Here is a 22,380-nt window from a genome sequence, read left to right on the forward strand (position 1 = left end):
CAAATAAGTAAGTACTTCTTTTTTTTTTTTTCTTTTTAAGGGCCACACTCACAGCATATGGAGGTTCCCAGGCTAGGGGTCGAATCGGAGCTACAGCTGCCAGCCTACATCAGAGTCACAGCAACGCAGGATCTGAACCGAGTATATGACCTACACCACAGCTCACGGCAAAGCCGGATCCTTAATCCACTGAGCGAGACCAGGAATTGAACCTGCATCCTCAAGGATCCTAATCGGGTTCATTAACCATAGAGCCATGAAGGGAACTCCAGTAAGTACTTCTTAAGAATTTATCCAACCAGGAGTTCCCGTCGTGGCGCAGTGGTTAACGAATCCGACTAGGAACCATGAGGTTGCGGGTTCGGTCCCTGCCCTTGCTCAGTGGGTTAACGATCCGGCGTTGCCGTGAGCTGTGGTGTAGGTTGCAGACGCGGCTCGGATCCCGCGTTGCTGTGGCTCTGGCGTAGGCCGGTGGCTACAGCTCCGATTCAACCCCTAGCCTGGGAACCTCCATATGCCGCGGGAGCGGCCCAAGAAATAGCAACAACAACAACAATAATGCCGAGGGAGCAGCCCAAGAAATAGCAACAACAATAACAACAACAACAAAAGACAAAAAAAAAAAAAAAAAAAAAAAAAAAAAAAAGAATTTATCCAACCTTTTATCTGTACTTAGAAGATGAAGTAGGGCTTTGAAGTAGAGAAGATTCGGGAACAAACTTTTAAAAATGGTAGCTGGGAAACCAAAACATGGGCCAGGCAGGAATTTGCCAGTTCAAGTTTGTTTCCCTTTGAACTACTTTATAGTTTAAATGTGATTTCTGTTTTTCTGTTCAATAAATGTATAAATGTATAAAATTTCCTCTAAGAGAAACCATCTTATTAAAGTTTGAATTATATTAGGGCTTTAGAGTAAGTACATCCTCATTCATTAATTCTGGCTCCATATTAGGTAAGTATACCCACAAGTGTCATATTTTGTAGGCACAGGAATATAGTCAAAAGGCGAAAATGATTATTAAATGTTATATACTTAGAACCCTCAATCACTACTGGATCATTAGAAATTAGAGAAAAAAAAAACTTCGCAAGTTTCATCCAGTTTTATAATCTGCTTTGGTGGTACTTAATGAATTCTCTGGGACTATGGTTCCTTTAAGATGATGATCTTATTTTTATTTAAGAAGTTATTGGTATGTTATAGAAAGAGCAATGTTTCAAAACCACACACGTGCTTTTCCCTACTCGCAGCAAATGAGTTGACCAAAGTTTGTTTCCAGCATCTTCCTCATATTTATCCTTTACTGTCCAAATAGCCTCCTGATCCTCAAACCTACCACATCTTCTCTCCCCTCTTTAAAATATATGTTAATCATATATTCTTTTACTGGACTGATTAAATTCTAAGGATAAGCTCTTAATTCACTTTGGAGTAAAAGGCTTTGTATTCTTTTTTATGTATCATACAACATGTCCTTTTTCAAAGGAAAGTTGGGGGGAGTTCCTGTTGTGGCGCAGTGGAAATGAATCCCACTAGTATCCATGAGGATGTGGGTTCGATCCCTGGCCCCGATCAGTGGGTTCAGGATCCAGCGTTTCCATGAGCTGTGGTGTGGGTCACAGAGGCGGCTCGGACCCAGTGTTGCTGGGGCTGTGGTGTAGGCTGGGAGCTACAGCTCTGATTTGACCCCTAGCGTGGGAACTTCTTTTTGCCGTGAGCGAGCATGGTCCTAAAAAGCAAAAAAAAAAAAAAAAAAAAGAGGAAAGTTGGGTAGTTGGGTATCAGCATGTAGGTACTATCTTTCTAGCTGCTTGGTAACATTTAAAACAGCCCCACAAATAAACTGAGGCTGGAACCTGTGCAAAGATAGTTCCCAGCAACTCATGAGACAGAGATTACTTACAGCTTATTAAAGGAGCTAGTTCAGGCCTGAGCCTTCTTCATACCAACCTCTCCCCTTCTATCCTAAGCTTTTCCATAAATATAAAAATTCCTCCTTGAATGCAGTTAAATTGATTTAATTTTCACTGTTTTTTCTAATAATATTGTTAATAAAGTAGCCCAGATTACCAAGGTAAATTGACAACAGGAGATGCATATAATTTTAATAGTTTAAAAACTATTATGTTTGAATGGATTTATATAAAGACATTTTCCTCTAAAAAGGCTAGCTGGGTTTAAGGATCTTAAGAATTCTATTCCTAAAAAAATCTTTTGTAAATTCTTGTTCTAAATGCTAAATCTTTTTTTTTTTTTTAAGGGCCACACCCACGGCATATGGAGGTTCCCAGGCTAGGGGTCTAATCAGAGCCCCAGCTGCTGGCCTACACCACAGCCACAGCAACGCCAGATCTGAGCCGCATCTGCGACCTGTACCTCACATGAGCCTTCACCACAGCTCACGGCAACACCGGATCCTTGACCCACTGAGCGAGGCCAGGGATTGAACCTGCAACCTCATGGTTCCTAGTCAGATTCATTTCCACAGCGCCATAACGGAAATTCCCAAATTTTGTATCTTAAAAAAAGTCTACCATAAACATTATTTAATATTAAACATTTCCATCAAATATGGATTTGAAACTAAAACATAAATTTATAAGTTTGTTTTAAAAAAATTTAAGTCCATTTATGAGGGTAGTTTTAAAAACTAATACAACAGCATTAGTAACTATTTTTATTCTTAAACTGATAAAAGCATTTAGCATATATTCTATAGTTTAAACAAATTAAGTGCTATGCATTTTGCTTATAAAGTGACTTACAAGTATTTCAAGCACTGTATAATTCAATTTGTACAAAAAGTAAATTTCCAAGTTAAGCTTTGGTTAGTAGAACTGATTACATACTGTCAAATCCATTTTCCAAAGTTATTCAAGGGAAAAAAGCTTCATCCACAAACACAGGTATTTCTTGTACAATCAAAAGATTTTAACTGTTTAGTAAGAGGAAGGAACATTACAATAACTGCTTTTAATTTCCATGTCTGGATCAGCTTTTTTTTCTTCTCATTTATATGTGGTCAGAATACCATCACTTTTGAAAGCATAAATTATACAGAAAAATCACCCTTTAATTAATTCTTAGGGAGGTAATCTATTTTTAAAAATAGATTAGATCCATGAGACATCAGCTTCCATATCTACCAAGATGCTTTCTAAGCTTCAAGCATTAATATATTCCACTGGGGGTAAATCACTTCTTATTTCCCTCAGGAGGTAATTATCTACTAGCACTAGTGCTCAGAATCAAAGTTTATATAATATCAAAAAACAAAAAAAAATAAATGTACCCCCAAACTTAGTATTTTTGCAGATTCTACAATGTATGAAAGTAAAAATGCTACCTTACTTAAATAATATCAGTTTAACCAAAGTAACAATCACAAAATTGCAGACATTTTTCTATTAAAATTTTCCAGTCCACTAAGAATATTTACTTAAAAATTTGATTATAAACTTAAATATATACTCTTTTAAATTTACTGTTTATGCTAAACTGTACACTGGTGCTCCTTTTAGGATTTTTGAAAATTCTATTTACATAACTGTAATTCCAAAATGTAAAAATGAACCATCACTAAAATTTACTGGAGACTACTATCCTTGCATGGAAACAACTTATAAACAAACATTTTGAAGTTCTACTTTTAATTATTTCAATTTGGCTTTTTAAAACAGATAAACTTCTCATTTCGATTACAGTATAATACTTCAAAACTAGTTTAAACAGAGATAAGCCCAAGGAGAACTGGTAAACCATTCGTTACTTTATATATGATGCCCCAAGTGCCACATACATAGTAATGTATCACAGAAAAGAACTGATAGTTTAGCAGATTATAGAGCAATCCTAAAAGTTTATACAAAGCTAATAAACACTGCCTTCCTTCTATTCCATTCATTTTCTTTTAATTTGATCTTGGCTCTGTTTATTATCCTTCACATACTATGTGACATTTATCAGTTTAAGTATTCCAATTAATTATATGTACCTCTTTAAAACAGCTTTGTAACATTTTAGAACATTCAGTATTTTTCATTAGATACGATATATCCTACATTTTTCTCACAAAATGCTCACTTTCCTGAGCTATATTAAACACCTTATAACAGGTGTGTATGTATAACTGAAGACCCTAAAATGTCAAGTTTACATTTTTAAAAAATGCATAGAGAACATAACATTTTGGAAAACCTATTACTATTCAATTAGATACTGTAATATATAGGTTTCATTTCCCTCAGACTGTAAAATGCTTAATCTTTATTACTGGTCATTCCTTTCAGATTTGAATCACTTTTTTTGATTTGACTATTAGGCTAAAGAAATAGATGAAGTTTTCTGACCAAAGCTGGTCCATGGGTCTTCCAAAAAACAATCCTTATATACTCAGTGAAGATACCAAATTTCTGTGCCACAAAATAGTAGAATTACATCAGACGCACAGGAAATAAACTTCTATTATAATACAATACGCTTAAAGTGAAGGTGCTGCTCATCATGCCCTATGTCATTTGGTCTTTACCAAGTGGGCATCATGTCTGGAAACCATACTCTACCAAGATGCTTGGACACCTCCCAGTGAATCTGCTCCAAACTATACTTTTGGTCAGGAATTAATACTTCTTCCATAATGGATAATTGAGACAGGCGGCCGCCACACATCTTCACAAACTCAACAAAGGCACTACATGAGACTTCGCATTCCCCTAGTCCGATAGCTGACAAGTTTTTGCAACGTTCTGCAATGCGAATTAACTCTTCATCAAGTGGCCGTAACCCATTAGCACACACTACTAGTTCAACTAGTCTAGGGCATGTCATTCCCACACGGCCAAGCACATCTTTGCTTACTGATCTCCCAAAGTAAAGATGGGTGGCAGGTATTTCATACCGAAAGAATGGATCAAATTCCTCTTCATATAAAAAAAAATACATCACTAAGTTCACTTTTGGTGAATGTCTGATGAAAGCATCCCAGCTGCTCTTCTGAATAGTATGGAAGTGTGTCTGTCCAGGATTCTCACTGACCACATCAATGCGCAAATGTTCTAATCGAACATGTTTTTCAGAAGATAAAGCAAGCAGCAATTCGTCACTTAACAAATGGTAATTCAGGGCCAGCTCACGTAAGCCATGACACTGATCTGCCACACAGAGGATACCTGGGAAGAAAAAAGACCCATTTTTATCAAGTTTTGTACAAGTTCATCATCTGTTCAAAAAATTAATCAAGTACATGTCCTACAATAAAATTTTACATTTCCCTGACCATAAAGCTATACAACTTAAAATTCAGTTGTACTGATTAAAAAGCAGCAAGTCACATGTTTAAAAATCTATTAACCAATTCTGCACATAAGAAAATGAGACCAATTCTAAATCTGACACCTTAAATAAAGCTCATTTACCAACTTGGAAAAATCATAAATTATTCACCATCATTTTAAAATATACCATGACTAAATAAGATTTATCTCAGTAATGCTGGACAGTGTCACAGTCTTTAAAAAAACTGATTACTAACATTATAAGCAAGAAAAATTACATGGTCATTGCAACAAAGACTAAAAGACATTTTTTGAAATTCAAATTCTAAACTTAGGTAAAACCATATAAAATATAATTTATATAATAAATCACTTGAAAAACTTAAAAAAGGCTTCCATCAAATGAGCACAGTTTAACTGCTAATAATAAGCCTGTCAAATTTCTAAAAAAATTCCAAGATATCACTAGATAAATGAGTCAAAAGAGAACTGCTCTACTTACATTGATGGAAACACATGATTATGCCTTTTAAAGCTCTAACATACCCAGAAAACAATTCCTTAAATGGTTCCTTACACTTTGGGCACTTACTGTGTTTCGAAACTGCCCAAACCCCTAGCTATAGCAGATTTTACCAAAGGTCAGTACCTGATCTCTAAAGAGCGCTGGTGTAAGAACTGCTCCAAAGAGATACTCTAATACTTACTACTTGATAAATGACCCACTCAAACCATTTTTCCTGTGCTTAGAAACAAAGATAGGAACAGCAAAACATACATCTTACTTCTGCTATTTACTGTACAATATATCAGGTGCTAGATGTATTATCCCACAAATACTCAAAAAAACCTAGAAAAATAAGTATCTTTTCTATTTAGAAATCGGGGCAGCTAAGCCACAGATGGAATTCAAACACAGCCTGAGTGACTCTTAAGTTCATGCACTCACCTACTGCCTAAGAAGTGACAACGTGAAGGTCACCAATAAGACAAAGCATTATAGCAGCTGAAGGAAAATAGAATCAGTGAAGAGATAAACTGAATCACTAGTATAAGAGTCACCAGCAGGGGGAGTAAAAGACATGTGTTTCACTATTCAGTCTGCAAAGTTTCTGTTCTCCATGTTATGTACTCAGAAACCCAGATCATCCAACTTTGTAACCTGAACACATCTGTTCTTTGCAATCTCATAAAGCCTGATTAAAAGGAAAACAAACACACGGTAAATGATAAAGATGCAAATAAAATAAACTTGGAAGATAATCACTTAATAGTAACTACTAAAATAGTTGTGGCAGGCATAATTCTAAGTTGTCCCCAAGATCCCATTCCCTAACCTCTGAAACAGTGAATGTGATAAAATGATCACACCCATTATACTGTGCTATAGATAGCACAGTTAGCTTTAAAACAAGATTACCTAGGGATCCTAATCACCTACTCTAATCACAGGAGCCCTAAAAAGCAGGTTTTTCTCTGACTGGTTGCAGAAGAGGAAGCCAGAGAGATTCTGAGCTTCTCTGGCTCTAGCTGAGCCATGCCTCCACCTCTGACCTACAGAACTGTGGTGTTAATAAATGGGTGGTAGTTTAAGCTGCTAGGTGTAATTGTTTGTTATGCAGCAACAGGAAACTAACACACAGTTACAAGTGTTCAAGTACTTAACAGAAAATAGTCACAAATATAAAACTAGTAAATTATTCCAACTTTATAATAAAAAGACATTACGTAATTAAAACATAGGCAAAGGATGTAGAGAGACATCTCTCCAAAGAAGATATACATACAAATAGTCAGTAAACATATGATAAGACATCTGAGTCATCAAAATACAAATCAAAACCACAATGAGATACCAGTTCACATTCACTAGGATGGCTATAATCCAAAGGACAGTGTTGATGAGAATATAAAAAAGTTGGACCCTTCATACACTGCTAATGGAGATGTACAATGGTTCAGCTGCTCTGGAAAATAGTCAAGCAGTTCTTCAAATGGTTAAACAGAGTTACTACATAATTCAGTGATTTCACTCCTAGTTATACACCCAAGAAAAATTAATCATACAGCCACACAAAAACCTGTATATAAATTTTCACAGCAGCATTATTCATAATAGTCCAAGGGTGGAAACAACCCAAATATCCATCAACTGATCACCAGAAAAATGTGGTATTATTCACACACTGGAATATTATTTGGCAATAAAAAGAAATGAAAGACACGCTACAATATGGATGAACCTTCAAAACATCATGCTAAATGAAAGAAGCCAGTCACAAAGGACCACCTATGATTCCATTTGCATGAAGTGTCCAGAATAGGTGCCTCTACAAAGACAAAAAGTAGATTAGTAGTTGCCTGTGGCTGGTTGAGATGAGGGCTTGGGAGGTGACAGCTAAGAGGTATGGGAGCCTTTCTGGATTAGTATAAGTGTTCTAAAATTGTAGTGATGGATGCACCTGTGTCAATACACTAAAAACCAATAAATTGTGAACTGTATGATATATGAATTATATCTCAATAGAGCTGTTACAAAACTGGTACAGAAAACCATTGGTGGTGACACATAAATTCATACAGCTCATTTTGGAAAAAACACAGCAAGAAGCATAAAAAGAATGCAAATGTTTTCACCTAGCTCTTCCACTTCTTAATAATTTGTCCCAAGGAAGAAATTATCAGAAGCAAACTATGTTCCCAAATAGTTCATTTTTTTAATCACAGCAAATATATGGAAACAAGTTAGATGTTCAGCTGTAAAAAAACTATGAAGCAAATGTTGGTTTATCAGCAAGAAAGAAAACTAAGTAGCTAAATGTTCATTAGTTCAGCTGATAATTAATGAACAATGTTTAGCATTGGTACTATGATGGTAAAGAGTCAATAGGAACAAGACATCTTTAACCTAATAGAAGCCACAGATAATTAAACAAAAACACTCTGGGAATCACAGGAAGAGAATCAGGAAGAATTTCCAGAACTAACACAGACCTACAGAACTAGAAGGATCAAGCTTAGGGCAAAAGGAGAGTAGAAAAGGAAAGTAAACAGTATTTCCTCTCCGAACACCAGACATGGACAAAAACCAAGTGTTCTAAGAAATGAAGGGAGCTCTGTAAGTAAAAGAGTACCTTAAAGGCTGAAATCCAATAGACAGGCAAGGACCAGATCACATGGGGCATTGTCAACCTCAGTAAGGAGTTTGGATCTTACCTACAGCATAGTGAGAAGTTTTGAAGGAAACTGAAGGGGGAAAAAAATCAGACTTAACGTTTTAGAAAGATTAATCTGGCTATACCATAGAAATCAAATTCGAGAAGGGCAAGTTAGATAATCAGCTAAGAGGGTACTCACAAAGATTATAGGGCTAGACCAGAACAGTGATGAAGACAGAGTGTGTTAATTTCGACTGCTCAACAGAATACCACAGGCTGGATGGCTCAAACAACAGTTACTTCTCCGAGTTCTGGGGGCTACAAGTCCAAGGTGAGGATGCCAGCAAGGCTGGGTTCTGGTGAGGGCCAAAACTCTTTCTGGCTTGCACATGGCCACCTTCTCACTGTGTCTTTACATGGCAGAAAAGGAGATCAAATCATCTTTCCTACCCCTTCTTAGAAGGGCACTAATATTTATGAGGGTTTCTCCCTTAGGACCTAATACCTCCCAACTCATTTTCAAACACCAACACTAGGGAGTAGGGCCTCAACATGTGACTCGTGGCAGGGGGTGAGGGGTGGAAGAGAACAACGCAAACATTCAGTTCACAGCAAAGAGATTCAGAGCATGAATCAGTGAGAGAATCACTAGACCTCAGTGATTGAAGGAATGCAAAGGGTAGGAGGAGTCAAGGATGTCTCTCAGGTCCCTGCAACTAAATGGGTGGTACCATTCACTGAGACAGTAAAAAAGGGAGAAGCCAGAGATTTCAATAGGGAAAAGGATGTTCATTAATCTGAAGTAGCAGTGAGACATTCTAGAGGCGCTGGGCCATCATCAGCTCAACACACAGCTCTGGAGTTCCAGAAGCACTCAACGTAGGTGTTAACACAGAGAACATAACTGAAGCCCCTGATGAAGATAACATAGACCAGAGGTTTACAGAATAAAATGATGAAGGGCCCAGAATAGAACACAGTGAAACACAAAAATTTAAGCAATGAAAAGAGAAACTAGAAAAGGAAATAGAGTAGGAAAAATCAGAGGAGGAGGAAAATCAAGAATAGTCAGTAGTGGAGTTCCCATCCTGGCACAGCGGAAACATGAGGTTGTGGGTTCGATCCCTGGCCTTGCTCCATGGGTTAAGGATCTGGCGTTGCCGTGAGCTGTGGTGTAGGTTGCAGACGCGGCTCAGATCCCTTGTGGCTGTGGCTCTGGCGTAGGCGGTGGCTACGGCTCCGATTGGACCCCTAGCCTGGGAACCTCCATATGCCTTGGGTGCAGCCCTAAAAAGACAAAAGACCAAAAAAAAAAATAATAATAGTCAGTAGTGTCAAATGGTGCTTAGTGGTCTGGTAATAGACAGTCAATTGTAAGGACTATATGAAATAGGAAAAAAGGTAGAACAGAAAGTAGCCCTTAATTTAACTTAGATAAAGAAACCATCTAAATATGCAAAATATGGATAGAAAGAAAATATACAAATGTTTAATTTTATTTTTTTTAATATCCATTCTTTTTTCCCATATAGTTTATTACTAACTATTGAGTAGATTTTCCTGTGCTAGACAGTAGATTCTTGGGGGTTTTTGCTGTTGTTATCTTTTATGGCCACACCTGAAGCATATGGAAGTTCCAGGCTACAGGCTGAATGGGAGCTGCAGCTGCCAGGCCTATGCCACAGCCACAGCCACAGCAACACCAGACCCAAGCCACATCTGCGACCTATGCTGCAGCTGGGGGCAATGCTGGATCCTTTAACCCACTGAGTGAGGCCAGGGATCGAACCTACATCCTCACAGACACTCTGTTGGGTTTCTTACCCGCTGAGCCATGACAGACACTCCAAACAAATGTTAAATTTGAAAATAAAATCCTCTATGTTTATACCCTTATGTTAAAAAAGTATTACAGGCGCTCTTTCTTTTCTGTTCCCAAAACAACTAGTCCAAATGCCATTAGAGCTTGTTAAGACCAAGCAAGGTTGGTCTTAACATACTATGAGAATTGATGTGTATATTTAAAAAAAATAAATGAACACTGGATGTACCAGGATAAAAAGAAAAATAAGCTCTCAATTTCACAAAGAAATCAGAGCCCCAAAGGCTCTCATACAGTGTGGTAAGTGCTACAAGTTATGTTCAGGGTGCTATGGAAACAGGCAGGGGTTCTAAACCTGGGAGGAGGGTGAAAGAGGAACAAAACTGGAACACTTGAACTGAATTTTGAAGGCTGAACTGGAGTTAGATGGATGAAGTGGAAAAAAAAAAATTCTTAAAGGTACTCCACAAGATAAACTGTACTGACCACAGACATGTACAAAGAACTGTCACTACATAGGGCTCAAATAAAGCTGCACGTGAGTAAACAGCAAGCAAGATTAAAGAGATAGGTGGAGGTCAGGATACAAAGAACTTTGTACACTCAAGCTACGAAGTATGAACCTTACTCTCATGGGAAACCCACACAGTAGAAAGTAAAATGTGACCAAGGTCACATAAGAAGGAAGAGCTGAAGCCCACTCTTCTAAGCCTCTGTTTTATTTAGTGTATCACCTTCACTAATGATCTAGAGGAAGCAGGAAAAGCTAGGAAAACACTGCAGCCGACCTCGACATTCCCATCACCAGCTCTTCCATGTGGGAGACATGGAAGGGCAGCGAGCAATCTCCATCTGAGACGGAATCATTTTCCTGGGGAAAGGCCAGCCTTTAGATTTAACAAGAAGGTGGGACATGTTCCGTAAAGAGATCAAAACAGGTTTCCCAGGAGTTCTGTCGTGGCTCAGCAGTTAACGAACCCGACTAGCATCCATGAGGATGTGGGTTAGATCCCTGGCCTCAGTGGGTTGCTGTGGCTGTGGTGTAGGCCCGTAGCTACAGCTGCGATTCGACCCTTAGCCTGGGAACTTCCATAAGCCGTGGGTGCAGCCCTAAAAAGACAGGAGAGAAAAAAAAAAAAAAAAAAAAAAAAAAAAACAGGTTTCCCAAATAACACAGCCAAAGGGTTGGGAGGTCAACAATGGGAGGGTGAGTCAGGAGTGAAGCTACAGACTAATATGAAGTGTAGGTTTATATTTGCTTCACAGTGCAAACCACTTAAAGTTTAAATGATCTCAAATTCAATAATGTAGTAACACTTAGAAAAGTAAACACAAGAAAAGTTGGAAAGAACTTTTATAAAGCTATTCCTCCATCTGATGGGTTCTTGACTCCAAAACTCAACTTAGGAAAAGCATTATCTTGCAAAATCTAAGGCAACAACTTCTGCACAATCCTTCTTTCTCTACATAGTGGGAAGAAAAGCAACTATGATATGGCTCTGACTCAAAACCCTGTTAGCTCAACCACAATTAGAGAAAATCCTATCTTACATCTCAGGCCAACCTCACACTGTCCTTTAATTTATCCGTTTCCTAGCACAGGTTGGACACAAACTGCCAAATAAGATTTGAAAATAAGTGTCTAGGCTAGGAGTGCTACACAATTTATGCTATTGTATTATGACATTTAAAAATGTGTATACAGTAGAGAGGAAATCATTTGAACCCACCTTCACAGTAATGATCATAACTCTCCTTTGTTAGATAAACACATCAATACATTTTACTAAAACGTTATCTGGCAAGAATTGCAACAAACCTGCTGGAGAGACATGAGGACAGCTGCTCATTTTCAGCAGCTTGAGCGTATCACTGTTGTTGGCCACTAGTACTTTGAGGGATGGATCATCTACTGGGGTATCATCTATCTTAAGCGAGGATAAGGATTTGGAGTTTACAAACACGACTGTCAGTGCAGAGATAAAGTGAGACTGAAAAACACAAAATTTAAGACATTGTTTCAGTTCTTACAAATGAGAATTGAGGGTTTTTCATATATTAAGCATATAGTTCACTGGAACCTTAACGATACATTTCACAACTGTGTTTGGGTAGCAGCCCCTCACTCTACTGTGGGAATATGGTAAAGATAGGCCATCTTTGAGAAGGGCCATTTTACCTGAGGGAGAAAAAAGATTTCAAGCCTCAGGATGTGTGTCTCTAATCACACCAATCATTGATAAGTAAAAAAGGAATTCTGGAAAAAATGAAAATACCTCTGAGACACCGCATATCACCTTATCTGGAAACCCTACACCAGTGTATTGTAACACTGAAATGCTTTCTTTTTTAGTGATAGTAATGACCCTAAAAATAGTAATAATTATTAGCATAAGCACCAAAAATTAACAGTCAACCTAGAAGTTTTGACAGATTCATTTGGAGTATGGAAGCATATACAAAATTTGATTTTAAAATAATAAAAATCATAACTAAATAAAATTCCAAAGTCAGAACTCCTTTACATATGCTAAATTATCTATAGTATTTTCCTTCACTTCGGGTCTACACCACAGCCACAGCAACACTGGATCCAAGCCGCATTTGTAACCTACACTGTAGCACATGGCAAAGCCAGATCCTTAAGCACTGAGTGAGGCCAGGGATCAAACCTGCATCCTCAGGGACACTAAGTCAGGTTCTTAACTCACTGAACCATGAAGGGAACTTACAATATTTTCAAACCTATTATAATTTAATGTACTTTTAGCATATGTATATATCAATTAATATCATTCCCTTTACTATATACCTATACATATATATCCCATAAAGAAGCACAGGATGATGAAAAAAAGGGGAAAATCTCTCTAAAATATCATCTTTAACATCCTAAATAGTAACTTGTTTTCCATCATACATATCACTTTTCTTATATTCCCACTGTCAGTGCAAGAAATGGGTAGGGTTTCAATGAGTTTCTCAGTAACAGCTAAAAAAACAAAACCATCATACCTTTGGTAAATCCATAAAGCTTGGCCGAGCAGTTGAAATAAGCCCAAGTGTTTTTAAAGAGCAATTCACAAGTTGTGATAATATATCACAAGCTGCTTCAGCTGATTCTTTGCTACTGTCCACCTGGGGGAAAAAAATCCTTAACACATGCATATAGTCACAATTCTCTGTGCATATTTTAACATCACAACACCAAGAAAGACAGTTATTAATTTACTGTATTATAATAATTAATATGTATCCTTTCAATTATCTACCCTCACATACAATGTCAGCCTTTTCTGAATCCCCCTGAAAAATTATAAGGTCAACTGCCAAGACTTAACTTTCACTAAGATATATACATTTAACGCTGAAAGGACTCGGCTTTTAAGCTAGATTTATTCCAAACAGACTACACAACCTAATGGAGACATGAATTTATAAGCTCTGAAAAGAATTATATATTTGGGAGTGGATCAGATCATACATGTAAAGACAGTGCCTATGATACAGATGCTTCAAAACAGAACGAATGAGTCTTTACTCAGGTGAATCACAACCTGAGATTCATCATCAGTGTTACTAATGGGAAAATGAATGTGAAGTAAAATGATGACATCCAACTGGTGAAGCATGAAAATCTGAACTAAATGAGAAGTGGCTGCTCCCACACAATCTTCTGCATAGGCATTTGCCGGGGTAAAGATAATAAGGCAAAAACACTCCCTAAAGTTATAAGAGGGAGCTCTTCTATCAAAAACAAAGTTGTCCCCTGGGCTAAAAGGCATCTTAAAATAGGTAAAAGTAATATCATTCCTTTAATTTCCAGATTGATGTACAGTACCTTAACCCAAAAATGTTCCAAAGAGCTTGTTTTTAATGTACTGATTTATATTACAGCTTCAGAACTACTTTTAATACTACCCTTTGGCTAAGTTTCCTATACCAGTCGTTCTTTTGAGAACTATTGTGGTCCTGGACCAGCAGCATCAACATCACCTGGGAACTTGTTAGAAATGCAAATTCTCATGCTCAGTTCAGAGCATCTGAATCAGAAACTCTGCAGCTGGCACCCAGCAATTGTCTTAATTAGCTCTCCAGGCATTTCTGACGCACATAAAGTTTCAGAACCACTGTTCTACACTAGTAACTCTGACTACAAGCCTCTTTGGGCCTATAGTCAGTGATGAATTAAACACAAATATTATCAGGAGAGCTCAAAAGAATCCTAGGATGTGGCTGTTTTTGTAAAATGCAAATTATTTCCTCAGAAACATAAACAATCCCTAATGAAAATGTTTAAATTTATAGGACAAATGGGATTTGTTTTTCTGTTCTTTTCTTTTTTTTTTGCCACACCTACAGCATATGGAAGTTCCCAGGCCAGGGATCTGGCAACACCAGATCCTTAGCCCACTATGCCACAGCAGGAACTCCAGACAAATGGCTTTGTAAAGGTTACACAAGTTGGATACAGCTGAACACTGACTCAGCCAATCCACTGGATGGAAATGGTCTTTAGACCTATGAGATTAATGTGTTCTACCCATCTGTTTATAGGATTTACCATTAGAACACACTTAGACAACTCAAAGATGATTGAAACCAAAGGGAAGACTCTTCAGGTCTCCTCATGGGCAGCTGAGAGAGGGACAACACAAGACGAGTTCCTGGATTTTTGTTTATTCTATTTTCCCACCATTCCCCCACCTTTCCCCCAGTGAGGGCTGCCACCTAACATACAGAACAACCAATTAAGTATTAAGCATGTCCCAACAATGTAAGGGACATAGTTATACTAAAAATTATCCAGTGACTATCTGAAATTCAAATTTAACTAGGCATCCTCTATTTTTTATGTGTAAACCTAGCAATCCTACACTCAGTGGCCTAAAGGGGCTACTTTGTGCATTATTCCAGGAAAATGGCCTTAAATACACCCAGCCATTCCCAAAACCACTGTCTGTCCTCCTCCTCAGACACACATGGGCGAATAAACAGGTAATCTCCACCTAAAAAGGACTGAGTCTTGGGAGAAGACTTTAGTTTTGGCAAGGCTCTTTGGGTTAAGAAGCACTGCTACACCTGGATTTAACTTGCCTGTTTAACAACAGCTACATATAGCCAATCAGGTATGCATGCACTACTTTCCAACAATAGTCACCAAGTTTGTTAAGGATTTAGTAAATAAACATGCCCATATTATTCATTCCCAAAACAAAACATGACAAGCCTCTGTACTCATACAAATGATTCCTTAAACTATGCTGCACATCTCAAAAAGCCACACCACTTCATTTATCTCATCACTGCCTAACTTCCAGTATGTTCCTGCTGGCAATGAAAAGAAACAACAGTTCTCACTGGCATTCTTCCATATGCCTATTTCTATTCCTATCTAAAATATATTCATCTAAACCAAGTTTACATAAAGTTTTTGTACCTCCTTTTTTTTTAAAAGACCCTGTATCATAAAGCCATCAATAAGCCAAAACCCGGTCCCTATTAGATAGAAATAGCAAATAAGTGAAAATCTACACATTTGTAGTTTTTTTTTTTTTTTTTTAGGGCCACACCTGCAGTATATAGAAGTTCCCAGGCTAGGGGTCAAATCAAAGCTGCAGCTGCCAGCCTACACCACAGCAACACAGGATCTGAGCCATGTCTGCAACCTAGGCCTCAGCTTGCTGCAAGGCCAGATCCTTAACCCACTGAACGAGGCCAGGGATTGAATCTTCATAGGTAGTAGTCAGATTCTTAGCGTGCTGAGCCACAACAGGAACTCCTCCACATATTTAGTTTTATCAGATATTTCTTCTGCCTCAAATTTGTTCATACCAATTCAATGTGACAGCTTTGGTACATGATTTATGCTTATTTAATGCCACCTTCTGCTCTTTTAAGAAACTAAAATTTATAATAAAATGGAACAGTGAAGCTCAATGTAGTTATTTGTGACAGCTTCTAAGGTACCCAATTACTCTAAATCTTTAAGCACTTTCCCTAAAAAGACAATGGTTTAAATACAAGACAATATGTACTGGTTTATGATACAAAAGCCACTAAATATGCTTTATTTTTAAACAAAAGGATTTAAAGTATTACCTTGAAGCTGACATATTGTAGATGGTTTGAATGTCTTTTAATAATCTGTTTAATCAGCTCTGGATGTGTAGCTTTCAAATAAGATGTAGCTGGCTGATTCAGTTCAAATTCAAAACATCTCCACAAGTCAGGCATGTGAAATACCTGGTTCCAGTTGCGGCAAACTTGCGAAGCATGAGCCCGGTCAAGAAGAGGCAAATACTTAAATACTTGAAGAATAATGTCCTGAAGGAGATTACCCCAATCACAAGTCTGAGAAGGCTCACTTGTAGTCCTCAGTTTCTTGGATTTCTCTGCGGTACCTTCTTCTGATGAATTATGGTCACTATCTCTTCCTCCTCCTCGTTTCATCCTATTCAGAAAAGTAAAATCATCTTTTTTTCATACTTAACTTTTCAAGATAAATAAATCCAAAATTCATTCTTCTGTCACTGAGGTGTGTGTACATGTAGTTATAAATATAAATGCAAGCATGCAGGAAGAACTGGACAGTAATTCAAGAAGAATATCAAAACGAAATATAATAAAAAATGCCAACAGAGACCAACTGTCATTTTACAAACTTACATCTTTGGCAGGTGCTTTTAAAACATTTGTATTTGTACTGTACTACCTGGGAGATAAGTTTATCTTAATTTTGAAACTAAACAAGAATTTATATTTCAAAAGTTATAGGCAACTAAAAGAAATATAAAAGATAACCTACAGTGACACTTACTCAAGATTTCTTAAAATTTGTCTAGGGATATCTACTATATTTGAGTTCCTGAATTCAAGGCAGAGTCCCAGGAACCTTCAGAAAGGATGTGAATTAAGCAGTCAACAAATCTTTCCGGAGTTCCCGTCGTGGCACAGTGGTTAACGAATCCGACTAGGAACCATAAGGTTGAGGGTTCCATCCCTGGCCTTGCTCAGTGGGTTAAGGATCCGGTGTTGCCATGAGCTACGGTGTAGTTTGCAGACGCGGCTCGGATCCCGCGTTGCTGTGGCTCTGGCGTAGGCCAATGACTACAACTCTGATTAGACCCCTAGCCTGGGAACCTCCATATGCCGAGGGAGCAGCCCCAGAAAAACACCAAAAAAAAAGAAAAGAAAAAAATCTTTCCACACTGAGTGACCTGCGATATGTGTTCCTGCCAGACCCAACCTTTGCTTAAAATGAGCCAACTCATGTCTACTATGCATAGTTCGATCTGGGATGTGGTTTTTTCTTTCAACGCATCACATGCTGTTGCAATGTTTTACTGAAGTTGTATTTCTGGAAATAGTGTTTTTTGCTGTTGTTGTAAAGCAGTAGTATGGTTAAAGAGAATGGGTTCTGGAATCAAGCTCCCTGGGTTTAATTCCTGGCTGTTCCTCTCACTGGTTATGTGGCCTTTAACAAATTACTTGACCTTCCTGTGCTTCAGTTTGTAAAATGGGGACAAGAGAAACACACATGGTTCTTGTGAGGAATTAAGTAACATTAGGGTTTTGAAAGGAGATATCCATGACAGTTGAACTCAGGTACAGTAAAGCAGTCCAGTATTAAAGACATTAAAGTGCAAGACACATTAAAAACAGAAGTTATCAACCAGAAGGCAAAGAATGATCCTAGATTTGTTTTAAAATGAAGTGTGTGTGACAAAGAGTGTGAGAACACAAGCTTACGTACGTGAAAAACACATTAAAAGTAGATTCACCACACTAGTAACTAACTGCAACTTGGGGATTATAGAATATTATATTCATAATAGTGGGAAAACAATAGTGGTGGGATTATAGGTTTTTTTTTTTTTTCTTGGCCAACATGCTTCTATTTTGCATATTTCTTTTTTCTTTTTCTTTTTCGGCTGCACCGGCGGCATATGGAAGTTCCCAGACCAGGGACTGAATCCAAGCCACAGCTGTGGCAATGCCAGATCCTTAACCCACTGTGCCAGGTACAGGATTGAACCCACACTGCCACAGAAACAATGCCAGATCCTTAATCCACCACACCACAGTGGGAACGCCTACACATTTAATGTCAGTGAATTACACTGTAATCAGATAAAAAGATCCAATTTTGATTTATTTGGAAAAATAAGTACTGCAGGCTCTACTAAAGGGGGTAATTCCAAACCATTTACTGGTACTCCAGTTTAGTTCAGAGCCTATAATACTTGTCTCTAGACAGCAGTTCTGGCAGGGTAATGGTTTGGATTTAGACTTACAGCTTTTTTGCAAAGGATTGCTTGTGATTCCAACTCCCTTCTTCTGGCACATTAGCCTGTAAGAATTCTGATTCCTGCGTGGGGCAAACGATGTACCCATGCATGGCTCTTAACCAAATACGTCTCTGCAGACTGTCTATCCAGGAGCTAGTAAAAACTGTACAGTACTGGGGCTAAAGGAAAATGGCACAGGACCCTGGCTTTCATGCCATTAAAACCAGCCCAAGAAGTCTTAGTACCTGTGCAATACACTGCTATTCTTCATTACTCCTACTTCCAACTGTAAGTGAAGTAAATGATGTATATACTACTGAGCAGAGGAAGAGGAAGGAAGAAAACAGTGACGGGGTGATGGCAAGAGAGTAGTTTTATGGAAGGCTAAAACTTACATGTGAATTTAAGAATTAATTTTTTTAAATATGTTTAGAGAAAAGATAATATAATCTACATTGTCCTCTTTAAAATAATTTCTCTCCTAGGCATAATGCCCCAATAGAGGTTAAGATAACACTGTCATTATGACCCATTTTTCTGCTTTAACTTATCCTGAAGGCTTACTTTAATTTTAGCATATAAAATTTGGGTCAGAGAACAAAGAGTTTGCTACCTAGGGCTTATAATTTCTCTTCTGACTACCTAAAACTACTGAGATACAGAGATTCAAAAAAGAATGAAGTTGTCTTTAGAATTTCCACTCCTTATTACAGAATGTTCATCTCCTGTTTCTGGAGAAGTCTTCTAAAACGAGAACTATTCAACTTAAAAAGAGAATGATTCATTTTACTCTAAAGTACGTGGAAAATACAAATGAAAATACAAAAATAAAACGACAGCCTTATTTACACAACTACTTTTGACAATGCTTTTTTGATCCTAATAACACACACTTTCTTTTGTCTACTGCAGCCCCATTTCAAATAAAGCATATTTCAATACTTTTCCAAGTTGAGGAAAGAAAAAGTTGACACATTAAAAAGAAGCATGCAACACTGAGGTACGGTATGTCTTGGTCTAGATATCTAAGACTACATGATCACCAAAGTATATTTAAGCACTTACTAGACTATGATTAGCTGAACAAGTAGTAAATTGTTATAGAGGACTGTAATATGTCAGAATTATAGTCTATTAAGCAAAAGAAAAAATGTAAAACTAAATGCTAATAAAAATGGTCTTTGTATTATCCTCATTTATGCATAAAAAGTAACCAATCATAGTGGGTGCCTAAGAAAAATTTTAAATGTCAAATTCTATTCCAAGATGATTTCACTTATTCATGCAAAAATGTACACTGCTTTCAAAAGTATTCTTATTAAATCTCTATACACACGAATCTCTGCTACATAGAAAGCTAAACAATTCAGAGCCTCCACCTGTCTGCAAAGGATTAACTCAATGGACTACTTATTTCCTACTTTTAATCAAAATGAAAACACCTCTTGGAGTTCCGGGATAGCTCAGTGAGTTAAGGATATCAGCATCGTCACTGCTATGGCTTGGGCTGCTGCTGTGGTGTGGGTTCAATCCCTGGCCCTGGAACTTCTGTGTGCAGAAAACACCTCTTACGTTTGAACAGGAGTGCAGAAGAGAAGCTGCGCCATCAATGTCTAAGAGACTCTGTGGAGCACCTACACCTCTGTAGAGCACCTAGCATACTTGGCCTCTTTACGGCTCTGGGAGTTCACTTCAAACTACAACTTTTCCCGGCTCCAAACAACTAATGCCACTTCGGCCACTAAAAGTGTTTGGTGAGGGACTGATGCTACTAAGAAGCATCAAAAAGTAAACTAAGGAGTTGCCATTGTGGTTCAGTGGAAACAAATTCCATTAGGAACCATGAGGATGAGGGTTCCATGACTGGCCTCCGCTCACTGGGTTAACTATAGGGTGATGTCATGAGCTAAGGTGCAGGTCGCAGACGTGGTTTGGATCCTGCGTTGCTGTGGCTGTGGTGTAGGCTGGCAGCTGTAGCTGATTCAACCCCTGGCCTGGGAACTTCCATATGCTGTGGGTGTGGCTCTAAAAAGACAAAAAAAAAAAAAAAAAAAAAGGCGAACTAACAGTTTCTGGCCTAGTCGGGCAGCACAGGGAGTTACAGAATTAACTCCTCACATTTCCGGAGTCTCTGAAAGAAGCAGTCAACTTGTTCATCAAATGAAGAGCCTAAGAGAACACTCAGCCATGTGTCCCTCATTGTATTAGGCACTTTTAGCACCCTGCACTTGCAGTGATTTTAAAAGCCCTTTTGTATTTAGCTCTAAAAAGTCTTTCATAATATCAAAATTAGTATGCATTCTTTGGCTGAAATACAAGAGTAAAACATAAAACAGTGCAGAGACTAACTCAGAAATAAATGGTATCAGAGAGTGTGGTAGTGAAAATCTGTTTAGCGGTCATTTGTAGATAATTGGGAATTGACGGCATTTTTGTAAAGATTTCAGGGATAGGAAGACTCTGAAAGATCTGGGCCGCAATGGACAGGATCAGAAAATAACAGTCATCTCATCTCTTAGCTTGGAGGTGCAGGCCCATCATTTAATGGGTTGCCTCCTGTTCCATGTCTGCAATCCCACCTGAAAGGGCTGCTCTCGCTCATAGCAGGCGGGAAGCAGCCCATCACAAGTTGACCAAGTTTTCCACCCGGGGACGCGCGCAGGGGTGTCCCCTCCTCCCGCGCCACTCCCGAAAATAGGCTTTCCCAGACATTTCTCCTGCGCCCTACCCAGGGCAGTCTGTTTTGACACCTTAAAGTCTCTTTTCTCACGCTACAAGCACGGCCGTAACAGACACCGGGAAGAGCCTGGCAGAACAAGAGCTCCACGGTGCCGGTCCCCAGCCCCCGCCGAGGGTAACAAAGCCGACGGCAGGGGCGGCGCTGTCGCGGGAAGGCTGCAAGCGGCCGCCGCACACACACCACGCCTTTTTGACTTGTTTTGAAGCAGACACGGGGCAACGCCCCCGAGCAGGCTCCACCGCCCGGGCGCCGCGCCCCGCCCCGCGCTCCCGAGGGGCGGCCGGCGCGCGCCCGGGACCCCCTCTCCCTGTCGGCCCGCCCCGGCGCGGGCCAAGGTCCGAAGGCCCCGGCCCTCCAACGTTACCTGCTGCCAGGGGCGGCTTCCCCAACACAGCACCCCGGGCTCCGGGGGCGGCTGGTCCCGTGGCTCTCACATGAGGCCCCCGGGGCCCCGCGCCTCGCGCTCCCGCCTCCGCCGCCCCCCGCGCTCCGCTCGCATCCGAGGCGCTGGTCCCGGGGCGGGCGCCAACTCGGCTCCACCTTTGCGGCTCTGACGGCCGAGGGAAAAGCCTCTCTTCTCAGTCCCGCGCGGCCTGCGTGCTTCTGCCGGGACCCCCAGTCCCCTCAAGAGCCGCCTTCAGCGAGCTGCGAGCCCCGCGTAGTTACCCCTGCACCGCGGGCCCAGACACCGAGTCCAAAATGGCGCCCGGACTGACGGCCGCGCGCTTCCCCCGGCGCGTCTCCGTCGAGGGGGGCGGGCGCGTGTCCGCCGCGGCGCGTCCGCGGAGGGCGGGGTCGGGGGCTGGAGGGGGCCGCGCCCAAGCGGGAGCGCGCGCCACCCCGCCCGCCTCGGTGCTTCGTCCTTCTGGTTCCGGGCGGAGTGTCGGCTGCTTTCCTCTCTCTGATGAGACTGCGGCTTTTAGAGGGTTTTTCGTCTTGCAGCGAATGTGGGAGGGCTGGAGCCAGCTAGATGCCCAGGAGACTTTCAACGGTGGAAAGCGGAAAGTTTGAGGAGGTGGAGCAGCAAGAAGAAAGGAGCGAGAGTCTTTAGGGCCGGCCTTAGCCCAGCAGCTGGTTCCGGGCTCGGGGGATAAA

The 22,380-nt window shown here is 39.7% G+C and overlaps 1 protein-coding gene across 1 annotated transcript; it reads right to left on the bottom strand.

The window, feature by feature from the left end:
- On the bottom strand, positions 2,640 to 22,357 carry FBXL3 (F-box and leucine rich repeat protein 3). Its single transcript, XM_003357868.4, has 5 exons — positions 21,650 to 22,357; positions 16,357 to 16,708; positions 13,270 to 13,392; positions 12,074 to 12,245; positions 2,640 to 5,169 (listed from the first exon to the last, which is right to left on the bottom strand). Exons 2-5 carry the CDS (start codon positions 16,705 to 16,707, stop codon positions 4,526 to 4,528), a joined length of 1,290 nt encoding a protein of 429 aa, XP_003357916.1. The 5' UTR covers position 16,708; positions 21,650 to 22,357; the 3' UTR covers positions 2,640 to 4,525.

This window comes from Sus scrofa, chromosome 11 (genome assembly GCF_000003025.6).
Source record: "Sus scrofa isolate TJ Tabasco breed Duroc chromosome 11, Sscrofa11.1, whole genome shotgun sequence".
Taxonomy (NCBI): Eukaryota; Metazoa; Chordata; class Mammalia; order Artiodactyla; family Suidae; genus Sus; species Sus scrofa.